At 35.2% G+C, this 15,128-nt stretch overlaps 1 protein-coding gene across 5 annotated transcripts in view; it reads right to left on the bottom strand.

Annotated features, from left to right (window-relative positions):
- Window positions 1–15,128, bottom strand: part of LOC145307140 (uncharacterized) — a 58,908-nt gene that overhangs the window by 23,668 nt on the left and 20,112 nt on the right. For 4 of the 5 annotated variants that reach the window (XR_013875311.1, XM_080149499.1, XM_080149502.1 and 1 more), the window contains exons 12-29: window positions 13,027–13,089; window positions 12,681–12,754; window positions 11,868–11,935; window positions 10,746–10,778; window positions 9,886–9,987; window positions 8,576–8,743; window positions 7,522–8,137; window positions 7,150–7,353; window positions 6,601–6,761; window positions 6,074–6,167; window positions 5,415–5,459; window positions 3,986–4,070; window positions 3,199–3,328; window positions 1,902–1,960; window positions 1,488–1,569; window positions 1,187–1,246; window positions 852–958; window positions 382–441 (exon numbers count right to left, since the gene is read on the bottom strand). Coding sequence is in view for 4 of the 5 variants with exons in the window: in XM_080149499.1 (XP_080005625.1) it covers window positions 382–441; window positions 852–958; window positions 1,187–1,246; window positions 1,488–1,569; window positions 1,902–1,960; window positions 3,199–3,328; window positions 3,986–4,070; window positions 5,415–5,459; window positions 6,074–6,167; window positions 6,601–6,761; window positions 7,150–7,353; window positions 7,522–8,137; window positions 8,576–8,743; window positions 9,886–9,987; window positions 10,746–10,778; window positions 11,868–11,935; window positions 12,681–12,754; window positions 13,027–13,089 (2,211 nt within the window). In the remaining variant the exon portion in view is untranslated. The remainder of the gene's footprint in view (window positions 1–381; window positions 442–851; window positions 959–1,186; window positions 1,247–1,487; window positions 1,570–1,901; window positions 1,961–3,198; window positions 3,329–3,985; window positions 4,071–5,414; window positions 5,460–6,073; window positions 6,168–6,600; window positions 6,762–7,149; window positions 7,354–7,521; window positions 8,138–8,575; window positions 8,744–9,885; window positions 9,988–10,745; window positions 10,779–11,867; window positions 11,936–12,680; window positions 12,755–13,026; window positions 13,090–15,128) is intronic. The other variant, XM_080149500.1, reaches the window with a different exon arrangement.

Raw genomic sequence — 15,128 nt, 5'->3', positions numbered from 1 at the left:
AATACATAATTTTTCTAAAATTACCTCTTGGGGCTTCGCCTCTAGAGGCTAGGGGCGAAGCCGCTAGTTTATCAAATAGGAAGAGTGTTACCGAATTGCCTTCCACTCCTTCTCCTTTAACATAGTCTCCTCAGCCTGTACCAATATAATAAAACTTTGGGTACTAATATTTATAATAAAACTTTGGGTACCAATATAATAAAACTTTGGGTACTAATATAATAAAACTTTGGGTACCTGTTGTTTTCTCTTCAATGTCATCATCTGCACCCATTCCAACTTTGGGTACCAATATAATAAAACTTTGGGTACTAATATAATAAAACTTTGGGTACTAATATAATAAAACTTTGGGTACTAATATAAAAAAACTTTGGGTACCTGTTGTTTTCTCTTCAGCGTCATCATCTGCACCCACTCCAACTTCTTATCATCCAGCTTCTTAATAAATACACTTTAGCATGGCATAAATGTTTTCAATGTGTGGAAAAAATGTATTTGGAGTGTGGGGAAAATGTATGGGGAGTTGGGAAAAATCAATTGAAGGTTTAAACATGTATTGGAAGTGTTTGAAAAAGTATGTGAATAGTTGGAAAAATTTCTATAAGAAAAAGGTTGAAAAATGTATTAGAAGTGTGTGCAAATTGTGATTGGAGAGTGGGGAAAATATCTTGGAAGCCTGGAAAAAAGTATTGTGCGTGTTAAAAAAATGTTGTGAAGTGATTATATTCAAAAGTTGAAAAAGCATTAGAAATCAGCTGTATATCCGGCAGAATATTGAAAATGGCCGGATATCCGGCCCAACCCTAGTACTAAGTATAAGTGCTACTATTGAAATAAAAATGTCTTACCGCTGAATTTAGGGAAGGATTTGCCTCCTGGAAATTATCCCTAATTTTATCAAATAAATCCATACATTTTGACTTCTCTATCATACACTTGGGACAATACTCCTCTGTTAAAAACAATTATTGATTAATTTATAATAATATTAGCGGCTACGCCCCTAGAGGCCTCCAGTGGCACTTTAAATGTTTTTTGTTTGTTTGTTTAAGTCTCTACGATACCTAGCTATGTTGCGTAGGAGTCTTTAAACATAATTTTTTAAAAACATTTAAAGTGCCCCTAGAGGCCTCTAGGGGGCGTAGTCGCTAGTTTCTTATAAATTAATCAAATATCATTCCTGGATCACAAGCGCCAACTTTGCTACATCTCAACAAAGCCTCTGGAGAGTTTATATTTGCCTAGATTCAATTTCAACCATTAATAAGCAGGGAGGGAGGGAACATTGAGCTGTTTAATACACTAGTCCCAAAAATACACAGTTAGGATCTCCAGACAAAGATCGTGCAATCAAAGGGTTGGTTGTCTGCTATGTACTGTACTACGGGTATGAGGTGAAGGAATCTAGCCTTGAGTTGTCAAGTTGACTATTCAGTCCAGGTGCAACTCACATTATCATTATCATTTAGATGGTTGAAATTCCTTGAGGACATTGGAGCATTTGGAGCAGAGTTTGAGTATGGGCTGCTGTATCTCCGATATCTCACACAACACACACAATTCACTGGCGGGAAAAAGCTTTTTTAACGATGTTCTAAACGTTTGCCAGAAATCTTCTGAAAAGCAAAGTTGTAGTTTATTGCCTATACTTTCATTTGTTACTTCAGCAAATTTTTGTCAGATCATCCCTTCTATGATTTTTTGAATATAAAGAACCTTTAAGAAACTTTACTATAAAGTAGAACCATATTGGTTCAGCAGTTAGCGAGATCCTTTGCTGCAAACAAAAAAGCCTGACTACTTTGCATGATAGGATAAATAAATGTAGCCTATATCCGAAATGATTTGCTGCAACAACCATATTTCTAAAAGTTTGTTGTTAAAAAGCTTAATTTCCTTTGCGAAGATAAATTTTCATTTTGGATGTTGGAATATTGATCTCTAACTTCTAGTTTTCCTGAAATAATTTCATAGTTAAATAGATAAAATTATATAGATAGAAATATATAGATAGAAATATAGATAAAAATATAGATAGAAATATAGATAGAATTTTAGAAAGATAGACAGAAGGAGATATTGAAAGATAGATAAAAAAAATCATAGTTGTCTAGCTAAATATTTATAAATATACTAGCGGATACGCCCCTAAAGGCCTCTAGGCCCTAGGGGTACTTATTATGGCTTAACTTTTTTTCGTTTAAAAAAAAGTCGAGGGGGGTTTGGGGTGGTGGTAACATCCCTAAAAATAGCTATAAACCTTCCCATGATGCTACACTGTAAATGGGAACCGTATCAGTTCAGTTGTTAGCGAGATATTTCGCTACAGACAAAAACACCTTACTACTTTATATAATAGGATAGTTAGAAAGGTAGATAGATAGATAGCTAGAAAGTAAAAGTTATTTCTTTTATAAAATGTTTTTATTCTTCAGTCAATTTTTTACGTTATTCTGTAAAGTTAGGTTTTGGGTTGTAGTCAAATGTTCTTATTAAGTCAAATTGTTCCTTTAAAAAACTAAATGTGTAAAAATGAAATGGTCCATAATTAGGAACAGTTTGACTTAATAAAAGCATTTGACTACAACCCAACAGAATTATGCGAAAAAAAATAACCCTATAACTCATCTATCTCTAAAATTTTCTTATTCTTATATAAAAGTAACAGGATCTGTCTGTCTGTCTGTACCAAAGGATCTCTGTATCCGCTGAACCGATATGGTTCTCCTTTACAGGGGAGCTTCACATATGTCATGAGAAGGTTTATAACTATTTTTGGGGAGGGTGCCACCAACCTCCGGTCCAAAGTTTCTTTTTAAAACAAAAATTTAAAAAAGGGTTGGTAAAAATTACCCTCCCAAAATGTTTTCATTAGGTACTTAAGTATTTTTTAAAAACTAAAGCAACTATTAAACCCCCCTACACCTAAAGTGCTCCTTGATGCCTCTAGGGGCGCGTAGCAGCTAGTATTAGGGAGGGGGCATCGGTCTGTTTATTACACTAGTCCCCAAAGTTTTATAATTACGTTTTATTATTCATTGGCTTAACAACTCAGGGACTTAAATTCAATTATTATTGGTTGTTTCATTAAGTGTCTTTATGTTTTAACAAAATGGAAAATTTTGTGTATCTTTTGAAATGTACATCAATTTATCGATGATTATCTTATCCCTTTAGATCCCTGAGAATAAATACCTTCTAAATTATTTGAGCTGGAAAGTGGATTGCTGCTAGTGGTGGTGGAAATATCTCGTTCTTGTTGAAGATTATTTCTTATTGATTGGTTGGTAGAAGCTATACTACCATAGGATAAAGCAGAATTCTGAGATATTTTACACTTACTTACATATTAGAGTAAAACATTAGAGGGAGGAGAAAGGGTTAAATAACTGTATCTCCCCATCGCATAAACCTTGTGCAACCTTTCTATTGGGTCATTGAAAATTAACCAATAATGTACCTTAACACAGCCTAGTAGCGAAAAACAATTTAGAAGCAGACAAAAAAGGTCAATGAAAAGGAAGGGAGGTAGTTGTCTGTATATACATCTATACTATAGATCTGTTGCTTACATATTCACCAAAATAAAGGAATAGTTAAATATCGCATTGTATTAAAGACAGCTTTCCGCGGAAATCAAAATGAAATATTTTTGTTCCTTCTTCGTTGGCTTAACAACCTTTGTGACTCTTATTCAATTTTCTTTAGCTGGTTAATTTACTTGAGTGTCCAAACATCAAACCACTAATTGTAATCTACATAAGAGGTAACTTTGTGTATCATCATTGGGAATGTACATCAAATCTAACGCTCGATCATTTAATACCTTGGGATTTAAATATCCATTTATGCTAAATTTTGTTTGCAACTGCTTTTGTCTTATCCCTTTAGATCCCTGGCTGCCAGTATCTTCCAAGTTAAAGGATGTAAATTTAGTTGAGTGTCCAAGCATTTCAACCATTAAATGTAAGTAAAGTTCCTGTTTCGAGTCTTGCGAGATTTGTAGGCTGTCATCCGGAGTTTTGGCTGGGCCACTAATATTCGTTGTAGTACTATCACGTCGGTCACTAAACAAAAGAAGGTCAGTTGAATTTGAGTTGCCGATAGTGTACACAGTTTCCTCGGTGTTTCCTCATCCTATCTCAATATTTACAACTAGCTAAAAAACTTCAAACTTACAAAAAAAAATCAAAATTTTGAATGCTTAAACGATTTATACATTATACATTCAAAATTTAAATTTTTCAAATTTTGATCTTTTGTTTTGGAAGTTTTAAGCTTTTTTAGCTAGTAGTAAATATTGAGATAGGATGAGGAAACACCAAGGAAACTGTGTACACAATCGGCAACTCAAATTCAGCTGAACCAAAATAAAGTTTTTTTTTCTCGTATTCATTCGAAACCGATTTATATCCTGATTAGAACTGGTACTTATACGAAAAATCATGTCTAGCATTGTATTATATCCAGTTTTCTACGAATATGAAAGTAAACAATAATAAGATTAAAACCATTTTTTTAGCCTTCGGCATCTCGAGGCTTTTATATCCGCGGAAAACTGTTTATAATACGAGGCGGGATTATTGTCTCGTCTGTCACTAAACAAAATAATAGTTATTTCTCGCATCGCATTATAAATAAACAGCTTTCCGCGGATATAAAATGTACACTAATAAAATAAAATAGTTTTTTCAGCTCCGAAATGCCTAAGGCACGGGCTTAAAAAAATGGTTTTAATCTTATCATTGTACATTTTTATGTTTGTAGAAAACTGGATATAATACGATGCTAGACATAATTTTTCAGTATGCCTCAAAACCTGTTTTTTACCCACCGGATATTGATCGGTTCCGAAGCAATGGGAGAATAGTTATTTCTCGCATCGTATTATAAACGACTTTCCGCGGATATAGAATGTACAATTATAAGATTAAAACTAGTTTTTTAAGCCCCGAGGTGCCGAAGGCACCAGCTAAAAAAACTTTATTTTTATATTCGTAGAAAGCTGGATATACCTAATACGATGCTAGACATATTTTTTTCGTATGGATGAGAACCGGTTCCTATCCACCGGATTCGAATAAATACGAGAATAGGTTTTTCTCGTATCGTATTATTAACGGCTTTCCGCGGCACCACGGGGCTAAAAAAACTAGTTTTAATCTTATGATTGTACATTTCTATATTCGTAGAAAACTGGATATAATACGATGCTAGACATAGTTTTTTCGTATGGATGAGAACCGGTTCCTATCCACCGGATTCGAATGAATACGAGAAAAGTTTTTATTGGTCCTAGAACACAACTTTGGGGCACTCTAACTTAAGACTAGAAAGATGGGAAAGTTAAGAAAACCAAGTAGCGGGTTTCATCGTATTTTCACCCAGTAGCTTTTAGTAGGTTTTTTTACCTGCTGACTGAGTCATTTGAGATTCCGCTTGTCAGAGACTCGCGTCTAGAAATTACAAAAAAAATGATTCAACCAATAAAAGCTTTATACTTAGTCAGGTTTCTCTAATTCAACCAATAGGAGGATAATATCACGTTATGTGATTTTTTTCAAACCAATAAAAGCTTTAGATTCAGTCAGGTTTCCTAATTCAACCAATAGGAGCCTTATATAGGGTTAAGGTCATCTTTTTTTTAACAATAGGAGCTTTAGATTTTATGGGGTTATAGGTCAATGGACGATTAGCTTTAGTAAATTATGACTATGGGTTCGAATATTTAAGTTTAAAACGAATCAATCAAAATTCAATAAAGGCATTTAAAGTTTTTGAGATAACGTACTGCACATCCCATGATTTTAATTAAGAGGGAGAGGGTTGACACCCCCCCTTCCCCCTGATAAAACCCTGTGAACGTCGCTGGATGGACAAGAAAATACTTTAGGTGATGCATGTCAAGATTTTGGAGATCAGTCTTACTTGATCAAACATCTTACAGACAACCAACCCTTTCATTGTGCACAACCTTTATATTGAAGACTGAGTAGCAGTAGGAACCATTTCTAACATCTTTAGTTATGACACATCTATGTTTTAGTACGAGAAAATTTACAAATCTCACCTGCTCGTCCGTTTGGGTCTGAGAACTGGTTTTGGTTTCACTGGTGAGTCATTATCAAATGATATTACAAATCCCTTAGCGTCGCTTGTATCACCTGTAACCAATGAGAGCTTTAGATTAGGTCGTGTGATCTTTATTTAACCAATAGGAGCTTTAAATTAAGTAATGTGATCTTTATTCAACCAATAGGAGCTTCAGATTTAGCCATGCGACTATCTTGCAACCAATAGAAGCTTTATATTATCACTTGACCAATAGTAGCTAAAGATTAAGTCATGTAACCATCATTCAACCAATAACTTTTGATTAAATCATCATTTCCTAAAAGTTATTTGCTATTGTGTCTTTTTGCGAATGTTCAAATATAACAGTATGCATGCAAAGTAGATGCAAACCACTAATATTACAAAGGTTAATATCCTAGATGATCAATGAAATAAAACATCATCTACTTATGGAATATTATTACTTATATGGATGATATAAAAAATAATACCTAGCACTTAATATACTATAAATAATATTACCTATAGTTTCAGTTTTCATGGTGTTGAGAGTTTCAATAGTTGAGGAGGTCATTTCCTGATCCTCCAGCTGTCCTGCCGCTGCTGTGGGGGGCAGGGAAGGTTTACCAATGACCCCACTTGGTGGAAGATTTGAGGAGGGGGAACCAAGGCTATTGCTGTCCCTAAAAAATGGTTTCATTACACTTTTTTACCCCACAATCTCATTTTTTTATATGTGTAATGGGAGGTGTAATCAACACCCTACAATTTGTTAGACTTTGAACAAGGGTGTTTCAAAGCTTTTGAAGGTTATAAACCTTCCCTGGACCTTTGAAAAGCTACCCTGTAAAGGAGAACCATACCGATTCAGTGGTTAGCGAGATCCTTTGGTACAGACAGAAAAAATCATGTTACTATATCAAAACGATTTATCAATATTTAAAAAATTTTTTTTAGAAATAATAAAACCCTGAAAAAAAAACACAAAACCCCTGATTTTATTAATAAAACCTACAGGGTTGGGTTATTTTAAAAAAACGGGTTTTTTCCAACCCTGCTTAAAAAGTTTACCTGAGCCTAGATGGTGTATTGAAATCTAGTTGTCGAGGCTCACATGTCTCCAGAGATGGCCGTCCGGACCTGTTCATGGTTAGTGATGTTCTTGGGGAGCTGAAACTTCTGGGAGGGGTGGCCTGCGGTTCCAGAGTTTCATAATAATGTTCCGCTACAGCTGGGGATGGTTGGGCGTGGAGAACAGGAGCTGGCGAAGGAGACCTGAAATAAATTCAACCAATAGGAGCTTTGCATTTTATGTGATTTTTATTCAACCAATAGGAGCTTTGGATTTAATCACGTGATTGTATTTCAACCAATAGGAGCTTTGGATTTAATCACTTGATTGTATTTCAACCAATAGGAGCTTTGGATTTTAAAAAAACTTACCTGGATTTTGTGTAGCCATGATCAACAGACTCGTACAGATTCTCCACAGGATGATGGTGGGGAGGAGCCTCTGACATTGGAGATCCTGATCCTGAGCTTCGGTTGGCCGCCGCGGCGGCATTGCGCCTCTGCTGGAAATGTGCAAGTGCGGACAGGTTGGCGGGTTTCTCGGCGATGGCGGGCGGCACCAAGCTTCTCTCCTCGACCTGGGTAAAGGCAGGTGTGCTTCTCGGTCTGCCAGGATTGGGCGAGGCTGTCACTGCCAGAGAATTGCCGCCACCATAGACAGATGCCGCTGCTGGTGGTTCTGAGTAAATTGGTTCCGAATAGTTGGTGTTTGCTGGGGAGGTGTAAATATTAGTTTGTTGTTGCATGTGTAGATGTCTCTGCTGTTGTTGGCTGTTGAAACTATTGTTGCGAGACAAGTTGATTCGCACAGTGCCCGGACCTTCATAAGTTTGATGTTGCATTTGTTGTTGATGAAGTTGAGGTTGGTGGTGGTGGTGTTGGTGTTGTTGTACATCTGAGTTGTTGGGCTGAATGTGAGTAAAGGTTGACCCATAAGGTTCAGGATAGGAGGGGCCACTACCACCCCCATATTGGTTACTACCATAACCTGAGAAAAAATAATGATTGTTGAAAAAGAGAGAGAAAGGGGGAAGATAGTGAGAGAGAAAGAAAAAGAGAGAGAGAAAAGGAGAAGAGAGAGAGAAAGAGTTGTCTTATCCCTTACGAACCCTAATTATTGTAGCTGATTAACCAGTTAGGGTGTAAAATAAAACAACAAAATTATTCTCTTTCCCTAATAATCTTAATATATGAGAGAAGAAATTTTGTTTATCATCATTGGAGGAAAAATTGACTTAACATCCATTATCTCATTCCTGTCTTTACCTGAATAACACTGATCAGCACTCACAGGATTCATATATAGAAGATTCAATATTTTAGGGACCTTAGGGACCTTCTTGAAGCGATCAGGAAGAATTTAGCAAGTTCCGACTGAGAATGAGAGAGAAAGAGAGAGAGAGAAAAAAAAAAGAGAGGCCTTTACCTGAATAACCCTGAGCAGTGCTTACAGGATTCATATAACCTCCACCCCCTGGCGCGGATAGGGGCCGGTTGTAGGAGGGTGGGGGATGGTAGCCCCCACCCCCAGGACTACCCCCATTTAGTGGCTGTTGTTGTTGTTGATTGTAGCCAGAATACTGTTGGGGGGCACCTAAAACATAGAATAATTCAACAAATCCACTTACAATCAACTGGATTAGAACCGGTTCTCAGTCATACTATCCGCATAATGTCCGCGGAAAGCTGTCTTTGATACTATGCTATATATAGGTAAATACTGAATACTGTTGGGGGGCACGTGAAATTAATAATGTTTGCATACAGGCTGTTCTGGTTTTTTCCTCTAGAGGCCTCTAGGGGCACTTGAGGAGGAGAGAGTCAAATTGAATAATTGAATAATTGAATAAAAAAAAGTAAAAAAAAATTTTTTTGGGGGGGGAGAATTTTTTTTTTTGAGAAGGGGGGCCCTCATTTTTAAAGTTAGTTAAAAAATTTAAAAATTTCGGGCGGAGGATTTTTCAATTTTTTTTTTTTGGGGGGTGGGGTCCCACCCCCCCCCCCCCCCCCAAGAAAATAGTTGTAAACCTTCCTGGGACCTATCAGAAGCTACCCTGTTAAGGAGAACCCGATCTGTCCAGAGGTTAGCGATATCATTCGGTACAGACACACAGACAAACATACATCCTGTTACTTTAGTATAAGGATTGTAGTGACTCAGGGATCTAAAGGAACAAGACAATGGTCGATAAAAAATGATGTACATCCCCAATGATAATCCTTAAAATTACCTGTTAAGTTGATTAAAATAAGTGGTTGAAACGTTTGAATCAAAATAAAGTCCCCAAAGTTGTTAAGCCAAGAAATAAGAAAATGTTTTTATAATACTTTGGGTACTAGTGTACAGCCCAATGTCTCTTTCATCCCTGTTAATTCCAGCATGCTTTTACAACAGGGAGGGAGGGGACTACGGGCTGTTTATTACACTAGTACCCAAGGTTTTATGATAACGTTTTCTTATTTGTTGACTTACCAAATATGGAGACTTGTATTGAATTTTGATTAGTTTGTTTATATTTAGTTGAATGTTCAAACATATTAACCACTTATTATCGATTACAGAAAGGGTAATTTTATGTATCATCATTCGGGATGTACATTAATTTATCAGCCATTATCTATCCCTTTAGATCCCTGCTTTTATCATAGGGATGAGATACAACCATGAATTTCCATTTAGGCTTAAAACAGATTCAAATATCAATCAGTTTCAAAGCCAATGTCGTTACAAGTTACCTTGCATGTGATATTGTTGAGAAAACCCGCCACCTTGGTTCAGTAGAGTTGGTCGCTCTGCCACGTGGTGAACCGGAAACTGCTCGGCAGGTGTTGAGTACACTAAAAATATAAACAGGGTTGGCAACTTTATAGATACAGTAAATAATTTAAGACGTGGGAAACTGGAAATTGCTCGGCGGGAGTTGAGTACACTAAAAATATAAACAGAGTTGGCAACTTTATAGATACAGTGAAAATTTAAAACGTGGGAAACCGGAAATTGCTCAGTGGGTGTTGTGTAAACTAAAAGTAGAAACAGAGTTAATAACTTTATAGATACAGTGAATAATTTAAAACGTGGGAAACCGGAAATTGCTCAGTTGGTGTTGAGTAAACTAAAAGTAGAAACAGAGTTAATAACTTTATAGATACAGTGAATAATTTAAAAAGTGGGAAACCGTAAATTGCTCAGTGGGTGTTGAGTAAACTAAAAACAGATAAAGAAACAGAGTTAACAACTTTATAGATACAGTGAATAGTTTAAAACGTGGAAAACCAGAAATTGCTCGGCGGGTGTTGAGTAAACTAAAAATATAAACAGAGTTGGCAACTTTATTGTTACAAGAGAGCAATTTAAAAATTGTCGAGTGGCCATGTGGCGAAATTGGAAACAAAGTTGTATTATCATTGGGGATGTACATTATTTACCGTCCATTGTCTTATCCCTTTAAATCCATGTGTAAGAACAGACAAACAGACCCTTGTAAACTATTTGCCACAATATTAAAAAGTGAAAATCACGTTTCCCCCATAGAATTACGAACTGACGGACAGACAAAGTGAATTATAGAGTAGCTTCGCTACTAAAAAGAATTTACCTGATGAGTATTGATCTCCAGGAGGCAAATGGCCTAAAATTAAATTTATCCTTATAATAAAGTAACAGGATGATTGTTTGTCTGTGTTTCTGTTTGGCTGTACCGAAGGATCTCGCTAACCACTGAACCGATATGGTTCTCCTTTACAGAGAAGCTTCTTATAGATCCAAGGAAAGTTTATAACTATTTTGGGGATGTGTATCTCCACCCTTTCCAGATGAATCACTCACCCAAATTTTTTTCATTCTTTCTTTTGTAAACTTAAGCTGAAAATTGTGGAGAGTTACCTTCCCCTCTCACTTTGGTGCCCCTAGAGGCTTTAAGTGGCGTAATCGGTATTTTTAAATATAGTGTAATAATTTGAAAAGCAAGTCTTGTCTATAATTAAGGTCCGACCATAACATATTGCTCTTTTGTTCATCTATGCACAGGGGTGTATATTGTGCACAAGATCCATTTTTTCCCAATAAAAAAATATTTTCCGAACTCTTTATTTTATTCATATTATCCCCCTTCCCACATATTCTTTTAGTTTTTTTTTCACCATGGAGAGGAGAAAAATTTTAAAAAATTCAATTCTCTTAATTTTTACATATTTTCCCCCCAACCACACATTTTTAACTCCCCCCCCCCCCCCCCCCGTTAGCAGGGTCAACCATGCAGAACATATAACCCTGTCTAGAGATGTTAGAATTGTCCTATTGATTTCAAACTTAGCTTGGTGTAACAACTCTATAATCATTACCAGAATGTCCGTTCGCTCAAACATGTAAATTTTTAACTTACTTCAAAAGATTTTTATGTGATATATGAATCTATCCTATTCAATTAGCTTTCAAATACTGATTCCTATGACAACAAAGTATATATTATAGTAGGGTTGGCAATCCGTCCAATTTTTGGGTCGGATTCGGATTCTTACAAAAATCCGCCCCCCAAAAATAGCGGATTAATCCGTGGATTGTGGATTGTCTTATCCCTTATCCCTGACCTACCTTGGTTACAATCAACCACACACACACACACACACACACACACACACACACACAAACACGCTGACATACACACACACACAAACACACACACACAAACACACAAACACACACACACACACACAACTACCTTGGTTATGGTGTTGATACTGATGATGTTCGGGCAACAACATTGGCTGAGGGGTGCCCCACGTTCGCCTGAAGAAAATTATACTGGTACCCAAAGTTTTTTCTGTCATTGGATGGCTTGAAAACTTTGGGTACTTTTAATAAATATTGATTGTTTGGTAAAAACAACATTGGCTGAGGGGTGCCCCACGTTCGCCTGAAGAAAATTATACTGGTACACAAAGTTTTAAAACAAGTTCTCTGATTGGGTACCTAGCTAAAAACCGCCATTTTCCGCCGCGAGTTACGAGTGTTACTTGGCTACAACAACAATGTTACTTTAATAAGAAAGTGTTACTTGTCACCCCAATTCCCCCCCCCCCCCTTTATTTACGAGAATTTTTTCTTGGGGGGGGGGGATTAAAGCAACAATTTATCATCCATTGCCTTATCCTCTAAAATCCGTAATTGTTAGTTTGAAACTATATCAGTGTTCAAGCTTTAATTTCAAGCTAACCGATAATTTTAATCTACAGAAAGGGGTGGTAAATTTTTTTCTCGTATTCATTCGAATCCGGTGGATAGGAACCGGTATCTCATACATACGAAAAAAAACTATGTCTTGCATCGTATTATATCCAGCTTTCTACGAATATAAAACTGGTTTTAATCTTATAATTTTACATTTTTATATTCGTAGAAAGCTGGATATAATACGATGCTAGAAATGACTATTAACATATTTTTTTCAGCAACAAGTTATTGTCTTATCCCTTAAAATTCCTCATTGTTTCAAACTAAATTAGTGTCCAAACTTTTCCATCACTAATCATACCTGACTGTAGTATTGGCTGACTTGATATCCTCCTGAGCTGGAGACCGATTATCTGAGATGTAGAACCCTCTCTGTACAGATAAAAAATACATCAAAATTTATTTTTAAGTCAACATATTGAAATACCTAGAATGTGAAAATAATATCGTATTACGGTAATATCCTCTTAGAAATTTTTTTCAATTTTATCCTGATTTTCATTTCAATGTCCCTGGAAAGCTGTCTATAATACGGCGCGATAAAAAAAACTATTAATGCCTCGCTTTTAGGTCAAAATGTGAATGACATTAATTAAAATTTTCTTGATTATTGTCCAATTTCAACTAAAGATGTATTTTTTTTCCTGGTGTTTTTCAGTATCCGGTTGGGAGATATAGAAAGATTTTCGTTCAGGTTCCTGACTCACTCCCTAAATAAATATATAGTTATTTAAAACGATAATATAATGGGTTTGCAGGAAAAGTCCAGGGTAGTTAAAACCACATGGTCTTTATCGGTGTTAACAACCAACAAAAATACATAGCAAAAGTCCACCTTTAAAAAAAATGCTCCAAAAAGGTCCTAAATCTCAATTTTTTCTTTAAAAACTTCTTATTTTTCTTAAACGCCTGTACACACAGTATCAAACATTTTAATTTACAACAAAAAAAGACTTACTTTTTAAGATGGCAAAAAAAAATTTAAAATAGAAACAAAATTCTGCTTTTTTCCTCGATTTATCCACTAGAAAAACCCGGATTTTGCCAACCCTGATTTAAATCGATAATGTATGTATTACTGTATTAAAAAATAATACCGTAATGAATACATTGTTGTTTAAAGTAAAGAGGAGGTTCCTGACTAACTCCCTAAGTAAATATATGATTATTTATTGTATTTAATCGGTAGGACAAACGAACTTTAACATTTGTAGAGTGTCAGAACTGAATAAGCATAATATAAATGTATAAGTTTTGACAAAATTGCACGTAAATTTGTTGCAAAACTGTTAAATACAGGATACTGTTTAAAGGACATACTTTCATTTTTAGAGATGCTCCGCTTATAATATTGTAAACGATTAAAGAGTTTAGACAATTTCAAAATCATACCTAACAATTATAGGAATCATCATGCAAAGTTTAAAATTGATATGACAATTCTGTCGTGTCTAACTTAACGCAAAGAGCTAACCGCGATGCAACCGTTACGGACGGACGAACCGACCCTAATTATAGAAGAAAAGTTTCTTTTAAAAACTAAAAATGTTGCCATCCTTGTTTTAATGTTTAAGTTTTCAGTAAAGTTAGTGTGTATATTATTACATAAAACTCCTACGTTACACCTACGCTTAATAATAAACTTTTACAGTATGGCTTCCAAACCGATTATTGGATAAGAACCAGCGCTAAGCCATACTGAAAAATCAAGTATCGCAACGTGTTATGGACAATTTTTGAGGAATACTTAAATATAAATCGTAACATTAATACCAGCTTTGTTGGCCCAGGGCCTACAGCCCCTCAGTACCATCAAAACTGGGTTAAACCTTACAACTTTTCATTTTGTTATCCGCGAAAAGCTGTCTATAATACGATGCGATGAATATCAATTCCTAATATGTGTTACTTCATTTTAACCAAATATTTATATTTCAAAGGACATTGGGCTATTTATTGCACTAGTCCCCAAAGTTTTCTAATGGCGTTTTCTTATTTGTTGGCTTAACAACTTTGGGGACATTTTTTTGAATTTAGATTTGTAGGTTCATTAGGTTGGATAAAAATGTATAATACTAAAACAAAATTGTAAGAAAATTTGTTGCAAAACTGATAAATTACTGTTTGAGGACAATTTTAGGATTTTATTATAGAGATGCTTCGCTTATAGTATTGTCCTAGAAATTAATATTCCATAGACTAGACTGTTGTAATAGGATAATTATATCATATATTTTTTATAAAACGTCAACATGATTAAAATGGACATACGGACTTTCTGGTAACGTTTATAGAGTTGCTACTGTTTCTAATTAGTACCTAACTGTTATAAGAATCATAATGCAAAGTTTGAAATCGAAAGGAAAATTCTAACATGCATAAATTAACGATAATAGCTATTCTTTAAAGACGAACCTACGCTAATTATAGAAAAGCTTTGCTTTCAATAATTTGGAAGATTTTTTATTAAAATATTTCCGAGATTATTTTTAAAATTTTGTTTGGACATCAACTTGTATAATTAAGATTTCTGGTTTGAGATGAACTGAAATTTAATTGCCGATTGTGTACACAGTTTCCTGGGTGTTTCCTCCTCCTATTTCAATATTTACTACTAGCTAAAAAGCCTTAAACTTCAAAAAAAAAAATCAAAATTTTGAATGTATACCTAATGTATTATATTCGTTTATACATTCAAATTTAGATTTTTTGGGGAGTTTGAAGTTTTTTTAGCTGGTAGTAAATATTG

This window comes from Acartia tonsa, chromosome 15 (assembly GCF_053477335.1).
Source record: "Acartia tonsa isolate MP-2025a chromosome 15, ASM5347733v1, whole genome shotgun sequence".
In the NCBI taxonomy this organism is placed as follows: domain Eukaryota; kingdom Metazoa; phylum Arthropoda; class Copepoda; order Calanoida; family Acartiidae; genus Acartia; species Acartia tonsa.
This window is presented reverse-complemented; position numbering and strand designations above follow the sequence as displayed.